A 20334-nucleotide genomic window follows, 5' to 3' on the forward strand; every position below is an offset into this window, starting at 1 on the left:
ACAGGGACTTAGGAACTCCGGGCTTCTAGCAGACAACCCCCCACAATCGGATAGTTACCCCTTATCCTGTGGACAGGGAATTACTTTTTTTGGGGTGGGACAACTGCTTTAACTTTGTAGGTAGATCTATACTTTCTTGCTGCTCAGAATCAGTTTATTCCTTTAAATGTCCTTCATGAAGAGATCAAGAAAAGAAAAGGATAAAGTGAAGCTTTCCCTGTAAAAGATTTATCCTTCTTGCTTGTTTAGATCCTTTCTGGCATGAACCCACTCTGGGAACAAGTCGCTTTGCCAGAAATAGTCCCTTTGTAGGGACAGACGGGGTGATACATTTACTACTCTAATTGAGAAAACACTAGAGATGGTCTAGTATGGAAGGTCTGCAGAATTTTTTTAGGATCCATTACCATAATATAATCAAACTTTAGTGAAAATGAGTGTATGCTTCATGTCATATGTTACCGTTATGTAAAGAGACAAACTCTGTTTCCTTTAGGGCCGTTCTGAAGTTGCTAAATGTATTTCTTTACACTGTTTTTGCTATTCTTCCAGTACAGCTGACTCATATAGCTTGTTTGCTACATAGGTAAAGTACACAAGGCCCTCTTACTGTGTTCATTCTTTTGGGGCTCCCTGTGTGCGTCCTCATAGACAAACTAACACAACTTGGATTAAAAGTCGCAGATATTACTGGGGAAGGGATTTTTTTTCATCCGATTTTACAGATGCAGCTCAAAGTCCCTCAAGAGACCAAACGCAGGCTACGGGCGGTTTGGAGCGGCGGAAGGTAAAACCTGGTGTTTGTTGACCTTGTACAGAGCCCCCCCTTCTCTGTACCTGCCAGCGTCGGATCTCCAGACCGCTTTTACAAACCACTCAGGTTCATCTGGAATCCACGGAGCAGGGACAGAGTTACCCATCTCTGTTCCCTTTCTACTCTCACAGCGTCTCACTTTACAGCTGTGAAAGTGATGCAGCAGTTTTTTACCGGCCACCACCTTGTTCTGTCTAATAGGAAATTGCTTGCTTCCATGCGCAATCTGTTTGCTCAGTTTCACAGAGCAGTGATGTAATTCAGGAGGTCTTAATTGCACACATTTACATACATAAAACCCTTGCGTATGTAATGTGGTCACAAAAGTGATCCTCTCTGGAGAAGAGATGATTACGAGGAAGAGTTTTTCTTCTTGAACCAGTCCTGGTAAATCTCTGAATCCATCAATGTTCTTGGAACCGTCCACTCTCGGGTGCTCAGAAGGCGGCTGGTATATAATTGCTGCATCTTTTCTGCATAGTATCATGACGTTGGTGTTGATGTCTTTTCCCTTTGTTTTACCTGCATTTTCTGTAGAGTTATGATGAATCTAGTAAAGAAGAGATCATGGACATCGGGGTTACATCCTCCCTATCTCCGAAGCTGCTTGCACAAGGTGCGTGGATTATCTTGTACACACTACACTAATTTATGGAACTTTATGTTTAAATGCCCTTTTAGACTCAACGAGAATCGCTCGAAAATCGTTCTTTTGAGCGATTCTCGTTCTGTATGCATGCAGGGACATCATGCAGGTTTCGTGCATGAGTAGCTAATCGCTGAATTCTAGCTTGCTAGAATTGATCAATAAGCTGTTATCAGTGGAGCGGGGTGTTATCAGCTGGCTGCACTGATAACATTCTCTGTGCCTGTGTCCTGCTGTGAATTCACAGCGGGGCAGGGGCTGTAAGCACAGAGAACACTACAGCTGTTTGCATATGCAAAGCAGCTGTATTATTCTATTAGCTGTGGTGGCAGTGTCCTGCTCCAGCTGCATATTATATAGTAGCTAATTAGCTACAATAAAGTATGCAAAGATGATCACTCAAAACTGTCAAACTATCATTTGAGTGACTTTTGTGCGATCATCTATCAGTGTAAATGGGGTTTAAGGCTAACTCCAGATAGACGAGTGCAATATCGAGACGTGAATCACAATCCCATATTGTGCTTGCCAACATGCAATTTCTCCATGGAAGTGAGGCATTTTTATATCTAAACCGCCTTGCATCACTTTAAGAAAGCAGTGATCCACCGCAGAGGATCGCGGAGGGTCTCCCATTGTTTTCTGTGGGAAACCTGGCATCGGACTTGCATACACCTAAAGCGTGGTGCGATGCTGCCCCTGGCCCCATAGAAAACAATAGATCATGTGATGCGAGAGCACGGCCAAAGATTGAACATGCCATGACTTATTCATTTTTTTCCTTCATCGTGAAGATCACTCATGTATGACCCCATTCAAAAGAATGTAGTTCATATTTGTGCAAGATTTGTGCGTCTCGCAATGCACAAACCCCGTGCAAGAATCTTGTTCGTGTGAAGCCAGCCTAGCTACTGTGTTTCCCTGAAAATAAGACTGACCCCGATTTTTGGCTATTTTCGCAGAGGCTTGAAATTTAAGTCCTATCCCAAAAATAAGCCCTAGCTAGACTCCATTTTTTAAAAAAATGAATACGTTACTTAGCAGGTGCAGTCAATGTCCCTTTTGCCAGTCTTCGAAGTTCCACAGCTCCGCAGGGCTTCCCGCACTCCTCGGCCGCCGACAGAACATTACTTCCTGGTTGTGACATTCATAAATCCTGCCTCCAGGAAGTGATGTCTCTTATTGGCCAGCGAGCGCTGCTCTTAGCCAAACAATGCAGCACTCTCTTTGAACCAACGTGACGGCTGTGATTGGCTGAGAGCATACTATTTTACTGTGTGATAGAGCCCTATTGTTCTCTATTGTGTGTTTGAAAACTCTTTACATACACAATTTCATTGTGTACATGTGGCGGTTTTTACACATGTTGCTAGGAAGCAAGGAAAGAAGGAGAAACCAGGAAGCTGTTGCAGGACAGCATGCGTGAGATACTGTGCAATCATAGCTCCACACATTGGTAAAACTCTGCATTTTATACACAGTGTTTTACCATCCAAAGTACAGATGGAGACTTCAGGACAGGTACATGCGAGCGCTGGCTGGGCACAGGGTCGGATTCTGCTGCGGGCTCCCGCATGCGGAATCGACCTATTTTTGTGCAGACGGCCGTGCCGGCTGACGCTTTCCATAGCATTGCTCCTGTCAATAAACGGAGAACCATTGCAATTCTCCGCTAGCGGCGGGCAATTCGCAGCATGCTGCGAATTGCCCCGATTCTCCGCGGTCAGCCTATTAGATAGGCCTAACCGGTGGAGATTCCGCGGTGGCTCCCGTGGCGGAGATCTGCCGCGGGACTTCACAACGCCCGTGGACAGCCGACCTAATTTACAGCCAGTTTTTGGTTTTTTTTGGGGGGGGTTTTTTCACATTTCTGTTGACATAACTTAATGGGGTTATGAGAGACCTTGGCCCTGCTATTAACGCAAATAAGAGTGAAGCCAAGGAAGTAGATTACAAGAAGCTTTATTTCAAACCAGCAGGTAAAGGCCCTTTTACACAGGACTGTTATCGTTGGTGGTAGTTTGAAAACCCTGCATGCAGAGACTGAACAACTGGATTAAAGTCCTTCAGTTTCAGCATGCTTGAAAACTGACATTCAGCAATCGTTTAGTGTAAACAGCAGTCGTTCAATTCTGTTTACTCTGAATGGAGGCGGGCAGGGGGAAGGGCGTTTTTACCTGGCCGCACCGCCTCCATACTGGTCGCGCTTGTGAGTGATCCAGCGATACTCGCTCCTGTGTAATTACACAGGAGCGAGCTGCACTGGGAAACTCCGTCGGGCATCATTTGCATGACACTCGTCCCGTGTAAATGGGCCTTTAATTGTATCGCAGACCTCTTCATCAGACAGCTGGGTAAGAATAGAATTGTATATTACTTTCGCATGGTCCTAAGTGCAAAGGCAATTGAAACCATTCATGGCCAGCAGTGGTGAGCAAAGCCCCATTTACACGTAACAGTTGTCACTCGTTGTGTATAAACACAAGTCATTGTGCACTTCTTGTTTGCTTTTCGTTTGTCATTCAGTTTCAGCCTCGTTATGTATACATAGGAATGTGAAGCATCGGGCGTGTATTGAACAATTCTCAACGATCTGCCTGTCTAAACAACTGCAAACAAATTAGCGGTGATGTCATTCTCTCTTGCACTTGTTTAAACGAGAATTGTCCAGCGTAAAAGCAGCATAAGCAGGAAAAGGGCATGGAAAGTGTTACCTGTTTGAAATAAAGCACGTTTTATTCTACTTCTTTGACTTCACTCTCCTTCAGGTCACCTTCAAGGCAACAGAGGGGGATTTTTATTATTTTTTTTTTATTTATTTATTTTTTTCCCCCTCTGTTGGCCTTTCAAATGTGGTGGTCACATTGACTGCAGCATCCTAGGGATTAAGTGGCTTGAATCTGAGCTAACTCTGATCCCAGCTGTTTCGGCCATCAGACAGACAGCCTCCTAGCACGAGACACCAGTGTCTACCTTATTCCTATGCTCATGCAAGTAAGGCTTCTTGGTGACAGCCGTAAAAATGCATAAGGGCGATCATGAAGGGTTTAAAGCAAATACTTTATTTTATACACAAGTCCGATAACCCTGTTAAGCTAACAAAACATAGTAACATAGTATGTTAGGCTGAATGAAGACCATGTCAATCCAGTTCAGTCTGTTTCAACATCCCACCCGCTCACTTGGAGGAAAAAAATTCCTTCCTGACTTCATAATGGCAGCTAGAGTAAACCCTGGATCAACATCTGAGATTAACAACCCCGCTGGTCGCCTAATGTCTATATGCTGTAATATTATAGCGGTCTAGAAAGGCATCTAGTCCCCTTTTAATCTCTATCGATTTTGCCATCACCACATCCTCAGGCAGAGAGTTCCAGTCCCACTGCTCTTACAGTAAAGAACCCCTTTCTGTGTTAGTGATGAAGCCTACTTTTTTTTCTAGATGTAGCCCTTCTTTATACCCCCTCAAGCACTGCAACATCTTTCCTGAGCACCAGTGTCCAGAACTGTACACAGTATTCCATGTAAGGCCTGACAAGTGCCTTATATAGTGGAAGAATAATGTTCTCGCCCCTATACCTCTTTTAATGCACCCCAAGACTTGCTTTTGCAGTAGCTGACTGGCATTGATTGCTCCAGCTAAATCTACAGTCCATTAGTATCCCCAGCCCTTTTTCCATATCACTTTTCCCTAGCAGTACCCCATTTAGTGTATATTGGTGACATTCGTTTCTTCTCCCGCCCATGTGCATAACCTTACATTTATCCACATTGAACGTCATTTGCCATTTTTCTACCCAAGCCCCCAGCTTGTCTTTCGTATTAATTATCTTGTATAATTTTGTATCTTCTGCATATATCAATGTTTCGCTGTGCAGACCCTCTATCAGGTCATTGATAAATATATTTAACAGAATCTTTTAGCTTAGTATATAAAAAATCCCTCCCTATTCATAGAGTGGTTAACAGGTGGAGATGGTACTAAAATTTATAAGGTTTCTGGTTTTTGTCCATTATAGATAATGAAAATCCAGCAATTTTAACGTCTGATGGGTTGAACCTCTCCTTTGAAGAATGGGATGGTGCAGGACTACCTTGGTGGTTTTTAGGCAACCTGCGGACAAATTACAATCCACTTAGTAATGGTTCCACAGACATCCCTTCTAACCAGGTAATATATTTTATATGTCAGTGATTTCTATATGTAAACATACTCTTTTGTTTGTTTGCCTCATTAACTCCTTCAGTGGCGGGTTTCCTACCACCCTGTCAGACCCACCAGGGCAGGTTTTTTAAATGGGCCAATCATTTAATTTCAACTTATTTTGCAGTTGCGTTCCAAGAGCCATAACTTTTTCATTTTTCCATTGGCACAGCCATATGAGGGCTTGTTTTTTGCGGGACAAGTTGTACTTTTTGATGGCATCATTTTTGGGTATATATAATGTATTGCATAACTTTTGTAAAAAAAAATTGTAGGGAGATTGGGTAAATAAAAAAAATTCTGCCATTTGTTTTTTGGATTTCATTTTTACGACATTCAGCATGCAGAATAAATAGTGTGATAACATTATTCTCTGAGTCAGCACGATCCCGGCAATACCAAGTTTATACAGTTTTGGGGGGTTTTTTGTTTTGTTTTTTGTTTTTTTGTTTTTTATGTTTTGCTATTTTTGTACATTTAAAACATTTTTTTCTTAAAGGTTTGCTTTTGTGTCGCCACATTCCAAGATCCGTATACATTTTATTTTTCCATTGCCAGAGCCCCAGAAGGCCTTGTTTTTTGCGGGAGGAACTTTAGGCTTCATTTATCTAATTTTTTGGAACATGTAAAATTTTGATTGCTTTTTAATTTTAATTTTTCTAGTGGCAAGATTAACAGAATCTGTAATTCTGGCATGTTTTTTATTTTTCACTGTAATCTCTGAGCAGTATAAATAATGTATTAAGGTAATTCGACAGGCCAGTACGATTATACCAATACCAAATTGTAATAGTTTTTTTACTTTTTCATGACTTTTTCACACTTGGGGAAATCGCCACGTCCGTAAATGTCCGATCTATCAAAATAGTGCATTATTTATCCCGCACGGTAAAAAATGAACGCCACAAATGCACTTTTTCAGTCGCCCTGTCTCCCAGAAAAAATGCTATAAAAAGCGAACAAAAAGTCATATGTATTCCAAATTAGCACTAACATGAACTACAGGACATCCCGCAAAAAATGAGCCCTCGCTGAACTATGTCGACAGAAAAGTAAAATAGTTATTGCGCACACAAGATGATCGCAGAAAATAATTTAAAAAAATTAAATGTCTGAAAAAAATTACAAGTACTACAGCAAAAAAAACTATACAAGTTTGGTATCGTAGTAATCGCACTGACCCGTAGAATAAAGTTATCATGTCGTTTTTGTTGCAGTTTGTGCGCCATAGAAACAAGACACACTGAAAGATGGCGGAATGTCATTTTTCTTTTTACTCCACTTAGAATTTCATAAAAGTTTTTCAGTACATTATATGGTACTTTAAATAGCACCATTGAAAAATACAACTCACCCCGCAAAAAACAAGCCCTCATACAGCGACGTCATTGGATAAATAAAGGAGTTATGATTTTTTAAACGGGCGGAGGAAAAAAAGAAAAGGGGGGAAAAAAGAAAAAAAGGGGCCATGTCATTAAGGGGTTAAATAATGTACTAACTTCCTCCTCTGGGTCATTACGACGCAGGTATACCACATGTGTGATTTTAATTATTTACAAAGTAAAGGGAGACAAGTGTTTTTTGTTTTTATTTATTTTATTTTAAAAAAATTTTTTTTTCCTTTTTTTTTTTTTGTCCCTTTAGGGGACTTCCACAGAGACCCATCAGGACCCCCTGATCACATTCCGGGGGTCCGATGGTGACAGCCCTTTACATGCTGCAGTCACATAGACTGCAACATGTAAAGGGTTAACACAGCAGAGATCGGAGGTTTTCTCTGATCTCTGCTGTAAGAGCTGGTGCCTGGCTGTCCTCTGACAGCCAAGCACCAGCTCTCCCTGCCACAGAGACGATAGGCTTGCTTCTGACAAGCCAATGGTCTCTATGGCAACCTGTAAACAAACCAGTACAGGAGTTTGAATTTAGAAGGGGGAGAATGCCGGCAGATCGGCAATATCTTCCTGCTTCTGTTTTCTGGTTCTCCTGTACTGGTTCTCTGTGGGACTGTGCAGGAATGCCACAGCTTGTGGCATTGTGCTCTACAGATCCCATAGTGATAGCCCGGAAATGGGCAGTGGAGGTCATCCCGGAAAATCTCTGGGCATGCCACTCAAGGGGTTAATGGCTTGGGGAGCGTTCCCACAGTGTTTTTAAATACGCTTTGATTCTGTTTGGAGGTTACGTCACAGGTGCAAAAAATAGCATTGTGATGGAACCCCAAAATGGAAACAAACGAAACCATTCGCTGTCATTAGTGAAACTAACACTTTCTTGTTCATTTGACAAGGTTTCATTATATTAGGGGTAGAGAATACCTCGGTTGACTTTGTTAATTATTCGGCATGTTATTAAATCTGTCCCTCTGTTCAACTTTGAACTAATATAATTGGATTGGTAGACATTAGGTCACTTTTAGTTTGCATTGGATGGCATGACTCCGCTAATTCACCGGCTTTTTTCCTCCCTCGTTTTTTAATGTAATTGTGCTTAAAGGGAACCTGTCAGCAGTTATGGTGCTGTTAGGGAGGTGACAGGGAGCCGGGTGAGGTGTATATATATATTTTTTTTCTATACACTCCTGCTCCCTGGATCCTTCAGATTGCCATGCTTACACTCGCCCATACAAGTCTATGGGAAAGCATGCACACAGGACTTTTGTCTGGCGCACATCCTTCAGAGGTGGGTATTGCGGGAACCAGGGAGTATAAAATAAATAAAAACCTCCCCTGACTCCCTATCGGCTTCTCATAAGGCTAATTTCACATGGGCGAGCGCAATACGGGCCGTGATGTGTTTTCCATGGGAAACCTTGCACCCCGTGCAATATCTTTGCGCCCCCGTCAAAAACAATGAGCGAAGCGTTCTGAGGGAACGCCCGAACATAAAACATGCCGCAGTTTTTTTTCCCCCACACTGCAATGCAGAGAAAAATTGCTAATGTATATGACCCCATTCAAATTTCACCAATTTTCCCAGCCGTATGAAAGCGACCCGAGTTAGTTTATGGTGCTTTAAATGGATATTTGTTTGATATACTGTGAACGCTTCTCCTGCCAATAATAACCTTCTCTTCCACCTTGCAGGACATAGATACAGCACTTGTCTCTGATACCACTGACGACTTGTGGTTTTTAAATGACAGTCGTTCAGATCAAATCAATGTGGAAGTGAAAGTGGAAAGTATGGACTCTAAAGATGGTGAGGATGAAGAGGCGAAAGATGAAGGAAAGAAGGTGAGTTTAAATGGAAATTATCTTCTATATAAATCAGATTTTTGCATTAAACCTATATTTTAAGAATTTTGGTGCCTTTTTTTTAAATTTTTTTTATTTCAATTTTTCGGTTACAAGCTGTATTTTTAAAATCCTGCATTTATCACCTGACTACGGAGCCTAAAGCCCCATTTAGACGGGACGAATGTTGGGCAATCGATGCCCTACACTCATCTCCGCATACACTCGCTCCCGTGCTGTTGCGCGGGAGCTAGTTTTGCTGGCTCGCTCACAAAGCAGCCAGCAGGGGCGCGAAGAGGCTGCAGGAGATTTCTCTCCTCGCGCTTCCCCGCCCCTCTCCATTGACTTAACATAATGTCCGCTATTTACACTGAACGATCAGCGTTCAGCTCATCATCCATCGTTTATGCAGCACGTGGAAACCTATCCTACATGTTACATAAACCTACCCTTATAGTGCTCAGTCAGCATGTGTGTGTGTAGCAGTGATTTGCCAAATAGTTGGGCAATCACTTTTGTTTTCATTAAGCAAGGTTAATGGCGAGCCTTCTGGATTAATTGTATAGGCAGATTTTCAAAAAATACAACAGCAATTGGATTACATTATTTCCCATAATTGGAAACCTTACGTGACAGAAAAAAACAGATGTCATATTTGAATTCAGCGCACTAAAGTTACTATGAGCGGCCTATCTGCTTATCGGTTACAAAAATTGTGTTGGACAGTGTTACCATTTGTCCAGTTGTTGGCTGCATTTAGACTGAACAATTTTTTTTTTGAACGGCAATCATTCCATCTAAAGGGGCCTTTATCAAAGTTGGGCATGCGTTGTTATAAACTTGGTACGAGTCACTAGGCAGTTGTGGCCATTTGAGAGCAAAGGACCCCTATGCAAGATTTGTGTATGCCCACTGCTCCCCCTTAAGTGACTCGCAAATTACAACAGATACACGCTGCATACACAGGGAACATATGAGACCAGCACAGCACACACGTAGGAGACACATCAGCCCAGGGCAAAACACACATCTGACAAGCGTAGCATACACTTCAGATAATTGCATCACACACACTGAATGCAGAAGGCTAATTGCTCAAAAATTGGACACATGCCACCAATACAGTTCATATGTCACTCGTACACTGCACAAATGTTGCCACAGTATAAGCCGCTATATGCAGTGAAACGCTTCGGTTACAGTAGGAATGCTCAACCCTATCCCATTGTCATCCTCCAGCAGATGCAAAGCTTTGCCAACTCTTAACCCTTTGCAATCCAATTTTGGATTCAGGCTTTCCTAGGGATTTTTTTCTTTCTGCCATTATACAATAGCGCCATCTGCTGGCTAGAGCCAGTACTGCGGTATTGGACATGCTGGAGAGGCCCACGACAAGAGAGCGGCCAGTAATATACAGTAAGAATACCCTGCCGGACGTCTTCCGACATCGGAGCTGTACAGCCTTCAGTCAGAATGACTTTAGACGTCAAACAGTGGATTGGAAAGGGTTAATTCGCTACACAATGTTTCTGTGAAAAGGGCTCTGTGCACTCCTCAGGGCCCTGCCAAAATCTGGTAGCACGGTCAGGAGAGTGCTGCACCTATGGCCAATGCCGTTGGAAAGGCTAACTTGTCTTCTGACTCTACTGAACAGGTTATGAGCCCACTTGTATAACTAGGCATGTTGGACATGTTATTTTCTTTATACGCTACTTTGAATACAACTCTGTGAAGGTAGGTATAAAACTGTCAAAACACAATTCGTTTGGCACTTTTTCTGTTTCGTCCTCATAATTTGCTTACTAAATCCCTCCGATGTGTCAGAAAGTGATGTGCCGGCATCCTTTTTAAATGTTATCTCTTCCTTCAGTCAAGTTTTTTTTTTTTGTGCTGCAATAGCAGATACAAGCATGTAATGAGTTGTTTCTTGGTGCCCCGCAGGTGCTCGAGCTTACAGTCAATGGAGACGATTTAGAGGACACACAAAGTTTGAGTGATACAGATACAGAGATCGAATCTGAGGTTTGACTTGTTTACATTGGCTTTACTGCATTTTTATCCCCAGCTGTCCATTAGTTCTGTAGCTAAAGCCCCATTTACACGCAACGATCATCACTCAAAATTCATTCAAACGATGTTCATTGCGTGTGTAAATGCTACCATCGTTCACTCTTCAGCTGAACAATGATTTTAAGGTGAGCTTCTTTCTACGAGAGCAGCTAATTACCTTCTATTCATCTGACAGCCCCTGCGAGAACAAAGGAGCTGATTGCAGAGCTCAGACCACCTGTTGTGTTCTGCAAGCTGCTCCTGGAGGCTCATTTACATGCTAATAAAGTGCTAATGGGCACTAGTGTCCATTAGAACTTTATGTAAAATTGTTTGAAAGATTGTCTTAGTGTGTAAATGAGCCTTAAGTCTCACCTCTTCTGTTTATTTCAAAATGTTTTAACTTTTTTCATAAGTGGGGTAAAGGCCCATTTACACGCAACGATTATCGCTCAAAATTAGCTCAAAAGCCATCGTTTGAGCAATAATCGTTGTGTGTAAATGCTTCCATCTTTCACTATTTGGTTGAATGATGATTTTTAGGTGGGCATAAAATCCATTGTTCAGCCAGAGAGAAGAGAACATAGACCGTTTGCTGTCCATGGTGCTGTATTCACCACGGGAGCTGCTGATCACATTGTAATCAACTTGAAGCCCCACGGTAGAACAAAGGAGCTGGATGCAGAGAACAGACCCACTGCTGTTCTCTGCATATTGGTCCGGGATGCTAATTTACATGCAAATAAAGGTGATGATCTGCTAATAGACATTCGTGTCCATTAGCAGTTTATGCAAAACAATCGCTGAAAACCTATCTTTTGAGCGATCATCTTTGCGTTTAAATGGGCCTTACGACGTAGATGCACGTTATACCGTGATAGAGATGCAATAGGATATCAGATCCTTAGCAATCATTTTCAAGCATTGTGGTAGATACGTCTGGTCCTGAGGATTCGATTGTAATTTAGAACAAACGTTTATAACCTATCCTGTTGCATTTTAATAAAGGAAAGTTTTGGAGGGAAAGTTGGGGGAGAGTTGGACTACAGGGGACTGCATAGGGGTAGGAGGGAGGAAGGGAGGCGTGAGGTCTTGTAACTAAACCTCTATAACAAATGGAAACTGAATAGCAAACTTTGTTGGCTTTATGAGTAATTTAAGCTTAGTTTTTTTGTTTTTTGCCGTCTCCCCTCCTGCATTGCCCTAACAGGACTCGGATAGCGGCCAGGAGTTTTGCATAGTGGCTGCTCATACGGGGCTCTCCCCACACCTAGGATCACATCAGTCACAGGGCTATTGGGGGGATCCCCCTCCATTGTTCCTGTATACAAAGATGTTAGATTAAAGGATTCATTAATAGCCTTCCTCGCTCATCGGGGCAACACGTTAATAAAGTTTTCCCAACTTTCAAAAAACCTGTGTACCCGGGTGTCCTTTGCTGCTGAGGCCTCTACCCAGTCCATCTGCATGAGAAATGTGAGTTTCTTTAAAGAATTTCAAGGGAGGTGGGTTTGTGTCAATCCATATCTGTAGGATCGTTTTGTCCACAGCTACCATATGTAGATGTTTTCGACTTCCTGGTATATGGTTCTCCTCTGTTTAAGGGCTCATGTACATTGGCGTTTTTCCACCGCGTATCACGTGTGCGATGGATGGCCACGTGATATGCGGTAAACAGAGTCAAAGGACTCTCCTTGATCTATGCACATGTGCAAGTAGACACTGCGTGTAGATACGTACGAGAAATAGATTGTGCGTGTGATACGCAGACATGCACAGCGCACTCGCAGCCATATGCGGTCTCTGCTGGCTCTCCGCTGAAAGAGTCGGTATTTACAGACAAGAGTAAAACGCTGCAGGGAGACCCGCAGCGTTTTACCATTATGGCTGTGCACATGAGGCCTTAGGACATGCTTGTCGCTTTAACCCACTTTTTTAATTTTGATGGTTTAGTTTTACAATACATTTACACTTCTTTTTTTTTTTTTTTATCTGTCTTTCTTCAGGACTCCTGGCAGTGCGCCAATTGCCATAAGTTTAATTCCCCTTCAAAGCGCTACTGCTTTCGCTGCTGGGCGCTACGGAAGGATTGGTATGCAGACTATCCAAAGCTCACTCACACCCTTTCCACACCCACTCTGCCGGCTAAGGTCAGTTCCCAGGAATCAAATGGCATTGACATTCCTGACTGCCGCAGAACAGTTTCTGCCCCCATGGTGCGTTTGAGAAACAATGATAAATTCAAAGTTCCTTTTCTGGAGCCATTAGACCTGGCATCAAATGTCCGAACGCTCTCAGAAAGCACAGAAACTCTGCTGAGCTCTGAAGAAGCCTCACTGGAGTCAAGCCGCCCGTTACTGGAACTGTGCAGGCTGTGCCACCGGCGACCACGTAATGGCAATATAGTACATGGGCGGACGGCCCACTTGGTGACGTGCTTTCTCTGTGCGTGCAATCTGAAGAAGACTCGACAGGGATGTCTAGTGTGCCAGAAACCAATACAGATGGTGGTAAAAACATACGTGGCGTAGCATGCGAGGAGCGCTGCTGGCCTCCAGCTGTTTGCAAGTTAATGTTTTTTTCCTTAAGCACCTTTTTTTTTTTAGTTTGAAGAAGACCTGGATAGCTGCATTGTGAAAGACTTTTTGTTTTTGTTTACCTGGAGTAGCGGAATTTTTTCCCCTCATTCCAGTTTCCATACCTGACCATGCGTTATCACTGCCATGATTTATGCCTGAAGTATTTCCTGTTGCATGACCGGGAATACAACACTTACAGAGTATTTATAAAGATCTAAGAATGTATAAAGGAGAAATAAGTATATATTTATATCTGGACGGTGCGATGTGCCTGGAATCTGTGTTCAAGCCCCTTCCGGCCAGTGTTTTCTGCAACCTGTCACAATGCAACTACAGTCAGCAATGCATCACAGAAAGTTACAGTTTTCCAAGTTTCAACTTTTGTTCTCATCGTATTATAATTCTGTTGCCTTCTCACGAATATGAAGAATTTTGAAGAAATGCCCTTAGCTCTTCTATATCTGCAGAGGGCAATAAAACTTGTGATTTTTCTTCTATTGTACAGATGCTCATTTTGCTAAAGCGTTCCCTTTACATGTGGCTTTACGGTGAAAATGACTGACAAGCCCAGAGCAAATTAAATTTGCATGTGCACTTCTGAAAGCAAGCAAATGACACAAATAAAATAGTGGATGTGTTTAGAAAACTTACATGTCCGTGAAAACTATAGCCGAGGCTCGCCTGCTTTAACATTGTTCTTGCACCTTACTTTTGTACCTGCTATAATCTGTCATATATTTCCTTTTTTTTTTTTTTCTTTTGCCCACTGAAAATTTAATTCCAACTTGTTGTGATATCTCATTTGAGATAAAGTGATGTAGGCAACTGTTTTGTTTTTTTTTCAAAATCCATCATTTATTTATTTTCATTGCAGATTTGGCGATGGTAAATCCAATACAAAATCTGCATTTGTTCCCTGCTGATTTGCCGTTGACTTTACCCTTTGCAGTGCAGAAATTAGGCATATAACCAACACATACATATTTTGCAACATACTCACCATGGCCAAATATGTGGTGGAAAGATATCACATGTGAATCTCCCTCTTCAGGCTGGATTCACAGCAGCGATTTTTCACATTCCATTTCCACCCAGTTGTGATATGGACGGAACTGGTATGTGGAAATAACACAGAATTCAATGCGTTCTCATTACTGATTTTTCTCTTGAAGTGGTACTGCAAGATTGAAAAATCGCCGCATGACCCATTTTGGGGGGATTCATCACCCATTATTTTCTATAGGATTTTTTTTTTAATCCTCACGTCACACTCGCATGACATGCCAGTGCGATGCAATTTTTTTTTTAGCTGTTGGAAGCACCTGAGAGCTTTTGACATGCAGAAAAGCACAGGTGCATAGATGTCAAGCAAAAACATATCACGTTCGCATCCAGAACTGTGAATTTAAGATCATGATATTGGTCCAAGTTTCTCGAATTGATATAGTAAGCGCCTGCGTGAATCCAGCCTTTTGAGCGCTGCTGACCACTTAGCCGAAGGTTGATATGATTTTGCCGACACTGAGCAATATAGTATTTCTGTACTATGATCCTCTATGCAAGTATATGCTTAACTTTGCTTTTGTGGCCAAAGAAACCACATTTAATTTGTTGCTCATAACCACATTCTTTTATTCTTTCAGTTCCTTCATCCCAGTATTGTTCTTTCAGTTCCTTCATCCCAGTATTGTAACTTGAAAAAAGCAAGCTACAGGGAGGTCCTGCAGTGTTGTAAGCTACTCATATGTAATCTGCAGTTCAGTTATTTCAGACTGTAAAGGCAAAACTAGTTGCCACGTCTAGTTGAAATTTTAACCTTTTTTTCTCTATACTGGTCAGACGTTTAGAGGGGAGTCTCATGATCACCCCACTTCTATAATCTGACACTTAGGATATAAAAGCAAGTTAGGGTCCCGATTTTGTGAGACCACCTCTATAATCCATCTGTGACAATTTTACTGTTAACCCATTCGTATTGTTTGTGGAGTATTGCTGCTTATGTGGGCAGCAGTAGAGTTTTCTCATTTTCTGCTCTGCAAGTTTGGTAAACTTGGTTAGCTCACTTTTACCATCTAAGGCCCCCTGTCCATGGGTGAGAACTGACAGTTCTCTGTGGTGAGCCTACCTGACAGATAGGCTTACTGCGGAAAAACGCACAAATCGCTATGGTTCTCAGCTTATGGACAGGGGGCTGCGCTTTCCATAGCAACACTATGGAAAGCGTGCACTGCGTTTACTCAGGACCAGATTATCGTCGCGAGTAACACAATGCACTATCGTCCGTGGACAGGAACCCTAAAGAAGACCTGAAAGAGGATTTGTTCTGCTCCTGAGCTTGTGATTCTATGTAAGAAGCCTATTGCTTATTCCGTTTTGAGGATTTTTGATGTATGTAAGTAAAGACAAGAAGACCTATTTGCACTATATGATCCTTTTGTAGCAAGTAATCTGCATTTGTTCACAGCAAGGAGAATTATAGATGCATTAAGACCGTGATTATAACTTTTGTTGGATTTTTCGTTTTATGGTTTTGGTAAATAAACAACATATTTTGTAAAATACTTTTTTGTCCTTTTTTTATGACTTCTAAAATCTTGACCAAATTGTAAAATCTTGAGTGAAGGCAAAGGCTCTGAAGACTAAGTTATATCAATAGTTCAAGAGCTATATCAATAGTTCAGTGTTCTTCAGGGCTAGAGAAACATGAAACAGAGCTAAAGCGTTCCGAAGTGCGTCCCAGCCTGACCGTGGGTCTGTGAACCCTGATTTGAAGCATCATATGCATGTATCATGCTTCGCGTTCAGGTCCGGCTTTACTACAGGTCTCCGGCACACACTTCGGAACTTTGTACATGAAACGGACAGAGCTAAAGACTGTGTGGTTAGCCTCTAACATTAATGGAAATGTTTTCCATCCTTACCTTCAGCTGGTCTTACATGGACGGGTCGGATTCTGCATGCGGGAGCTTTCAACGGAATCTGGCTTTGACCACGGCCGGTGACCCTGTGTACCTTAGCTTATCTGTATTGCAGACGTTTGCCGTCGGTCATAAGCAGTACAAATTTCTATATTTTTTTTAATGTTTTTCCTACACCATCAAAATGTTAATTGCAGATGGGCCGCAGGTCAGAAGGTTTCCGTTGACTTCAGTGGAAGCCATCCATGTAGATTTTGCAGAAGAATAGAACATGCTGCGATTTAAAATCCGCTCGCAGTACTCGCAATCACTTTCCGTTTATTTCAGCGGATATGCAAATGTTTTATTCTTTTAATGTGTGTGGAATACCACGGATTGTCTGTTCGGGTGACTATTGCGGATTCTGCAATAGAAATCCGGTAGTGTGAGACCGGCCTTCCTCCGGATTTTTTTTTTTTTTTTTGGCCTTACACACTATGCTGATCCTTGGGGATTTAAGCACAGTGTGAATGGAGTCTGATTCAATATTTGTGTGTCTTTTTTGTTTTTTTTCTACTGCCCTCGAGAACTAATTAGCCACTTCACTGACTTGATGAACAAGAAGAAAACTCTGTAAAGGCGCAATATGCACACCATCTGGTGCAGGTTCACCTTTGGTAAGTTTATACTACATGGCCCCAAGTATGTGATCAGTCAAATTGGTGGATTTGTGCATTTTCCGCCTCATCCATTTAACATACATTCACATTATCTTTGTAGGCAAATTGCCTGCCAATACTGCAGGATGCAACCTATTCAGTCAGTTGTCATATGTCTAAGTAATTGAGTGCTGTTGAGACGTTCTGAGAACTGTAGCTCCTACAGGAACTGATGGCCACAGTCTGTAAGATCAAGACTGACTTGTGTATACTAACTTGGCTTTGGTTTGCAACATTCACTGCAAAGTTCTCAACTGCCTTTTGAAAGAGCATGAACTTTTTAGAATGGATTTCCATAAGTGAACAATTGTATACATGCCTGACAACTCTATGGACAATTCTAACCAGAAGCTTGGGTGGTTAGAAACTCGCCACCATTGGAGTCTGGAGTTCCGAATTAAGATATTCTGAATAACAAATCTGAGATTGATGGATGCCTGGAACGGGGGTGGGGGTGGGGGGGAGATCTGTCCAAATGAGTTCTTTCCTAACTTAAAACCTGATATGACCATAAAGTTAACTAAGTAGGGTTCAAAAGTTTGTTGTGTTCTCGACAAGAGGTTATATTAGGGAATCTATAAGACCTGCAGCAGATAATACTAGTGGAGAATGACGTCCCTATATGATTTGCAGGATTTCACTAGGAAAGGCTGCTACAAGGCATACATTTAAATATGAAGTAAAAGGCAGATTGATCACTTCTGATTTGAAGCCATCTTAAGAAAACCACTTCGTGGCCTGACATCAAAATTTAGTTTGGCTCTGAGGTCTATAAATGTAGATCACGATTTACTGTTTGGCAACCACTGTTCTGCTGGATAGTTGTGACTTGTAAAGCAGCTAGATGTCTTGGCCATTGGCTAACAAAGATTCTTAGCCATTATCATGATATCGAGACATAGATAGAACTACTGGATTGTGGCACAACCCTCCAAAAAGACACTGAAAAAACAGGTGGAAGATAATTTTTATTTATTTTTACTAGACCAAATCAAAAACCAGCAAAAAATGTTTCGAAGACAAAGCCCCTTCTCAGGTTGCTGGGAGGATGATTGGGTATGCATAGGGACTCAACAGGGAAAACGCCACTACTGGTGGAATTTCTTTTTTTTTTTTTTTTTTTAAGAAGTCTTTTTGGAGGGTAGATAATGTATCCCAGAAATTGTATTTGGGTCTGATCTAACTCAAATTTCTCTAACTCAAATTTCTCTAACTTGATGTAGAGGTTATTCTTAAGGACTGACGCTGTGTGTTTGGTAAGTCCTGCAATGATTGTAAAATCTTGTGCATGTGCATTGAACCAACTTGCACGCTGTAGCTCCTCCCGATCCCACACCTGCCACCATGAGAAGAGTAAGTATGTTATAGGGGGGGGGGGGGGGTGGCTGTAGGTTTTAATTGTACATTTTAATCCTATGTTGTGATTGGTCTGTGGATTGTATACAGTGTATGGTGTTTTTATTGAGTTAGTTTGACAAATACTCCGGAGGGAGTTGAAACATTGCTGCTCTATGCTACTGTTTTTTCAATAAAGAAGCACTGATTTGGACGACTGGTTTGTACTGCTCTGCCTATGCTTTGGTGTGATGGATTCTGCAGTCCAATGATTTGGGATTCTCTGAGAGAATCAGATCCAGGCTTCGCACAAATAGGTGTATTCCATAGGAGTGCTGCTGTATTTACATTTTTTTGCCTTATTGAGCTATACATCTTGTGAACACTTTCCCTGCATAATTCTCAGCCTTGTTCTCTGATTGCAGTTAACTAGCTTATGCCTCCTGTTCCTGACCCCGCCTTTTGCCTTCATTGCATCTCCTATAAAAGCCTGGCTTTGTCACTCCCTCAGTGTGTGACTATTGTGTTCCACCACCTTGATCAAACTGCTCTTCCTCTGGCTCCTCTACAAGCATACTGATGCCTACTGCTGCTGACCTTTTGGCTTCCATTGACTACGCTTCTGTCTCATCCATTTGTACTGCATACTAATACCTACTGCTGACCTTGGCTTTCATTGACTAGACTTCCATCTCATCTCATTTGTACTGCATATAGATACCTCCTGCTGCTGACCTTTTGGCTTCCATTGACTACGCTTCTGTCTCACCCATTTGTACTGCATACTGTGACTTCCCGATAACTACTCCTGGCTTTTCTTACTGTCCAGTGACCGGCTCGGCTACTTCATCTGCGGATCCAATCCAGCATCGATAAGACTCGACAATCTAATGATTTCAATCCTACCTAGCTGTCAGTCTATCATTACATGGCAGTTTCATATAATACATAACTGTTGAAGTTGTGGACACAAGTTGCGCACAACGTTTGCCATCATAGACTGCAATCCAAACTGTTACTCTGACAAGTGCAATTTGACCAATGTACCTCGTAGCCTGAAAGAAGACTAGGTTCCCTCTAGTAATTGGTTGGGATCTCAGTGGTTGGAACCTCACCAGTCTTAACAACACCTATCTTATTCCCTTGGTGACCAAGCCTGTTTGCATCTTAATGACTAGGCCAAAGTTTGGAAATCTGACGTGTCACTTTAACATAGAATAACTCTGTAATGGTTTTGCATATCCAAGAAATTTTGACATTGTTTTTTCGCATATTGTACTTTATTTAGGTGGTACAAATAGACCGATTTTAAAATTTGTGTATATTTGTTAAAAGTGCCAAAATTGGGAACATTTCTAAAAATATATTTTTTTACATTTTTCAACTGCACAAATATGTGCAAACATACTGTACACATTTTTGATGAGGTACATTGAGGAAAAAAGTATTTAGTCACATACCAATTGTACAAGTTCTTCCCCTTAAAAAGATGAGAGGCCTGTAACTGACATCATAGGTAAACCTCAACTATGAGACACAACATGAGAAAACACATACAGAAAATCACATTGCCTGATTTTTAACAAATTTATTTGCAAATTATGGTGGAAAATAAGTATTTGGTCACCTAAAAACAAGCAAGATTTCTGGGTCTCACAGACCTGTAACTTCTTTAAGAGGCTCCTCTGTCCTTCACTCATTACCTATAGTAATGGCACCTGTTTGAACTTGTTATCAGTATAAAAGACACCTGTCCACAACCTCAAGCAGTCACACACCAAACTCCACTATGGTGAAGACCAAAAAGCCGTCGAAGGACACCAGAAACAAAATTGTAGCCCTGCACCAGATTAGGAAG

At 41.8% G+C, this 20334-nt stretch overlaps 1 protein-coding gene across 3 annotated transcripts in view; it reads left to right on the top strand.

Moving 5' to 3' along the window:
- Window positions 1–16086, top strand: part of MDM4 (MDM4 regulator of p53) — a 40676-nt gene extending 24590 nt beyond the window's left edge. For 2 of the 3 annotated variants that reach the window (XM_066600146.1, XM_066600147.1), the window contains exons 6-11: window positions 726–787; window positions 1352–1430; window positions 5480–5631; window positions 8748–8897; window positions 10839–10919; window positions 12953–16086. In XM_066600146.1, coding sequence (XP_066456243.1) covers window positions 726–787; window positions 1352–1430; window positions 5480–5631; window positions 8748–8897; window positions 10839–10919; window positions 12953–13477 — 1049 coding nt within the window. In that variant the 3' untranslated portion in view covers window positions 13478–16086. Of the gene's footprint in view, window positions 1–725; window positions 788–1351; window positions 1431–5479; window positions 5632–8747; window positions 8898–10838; window positions 10920–12156; window positions 12434–12952 lie in introns of those variants that run through there. The other variant, XM_066600148.1, reaches the window with a different exon arrangement.
- Window positions 16087–20334: the final 4248 nt, after the last annotated feature.

The sequence above is a fragment of the Eleutherodactylus coqui genome, chromosome 4 (assembly GCF_035609145.1).
Source record: "Eleutherodactylus coqui strain aEleCoq1 chromosome 4, aEleCoq1.hap1, whole genome shotgun sequence".
In the NCBI taxonomy this organism is placed as follows: domain Eukaryota; kingdom Metazoa; phylum Chordata; class Amphibia; order Anura; family Eleutherodactylidae; genus Eleutherodactylus; species Eleutherodactylus coqui.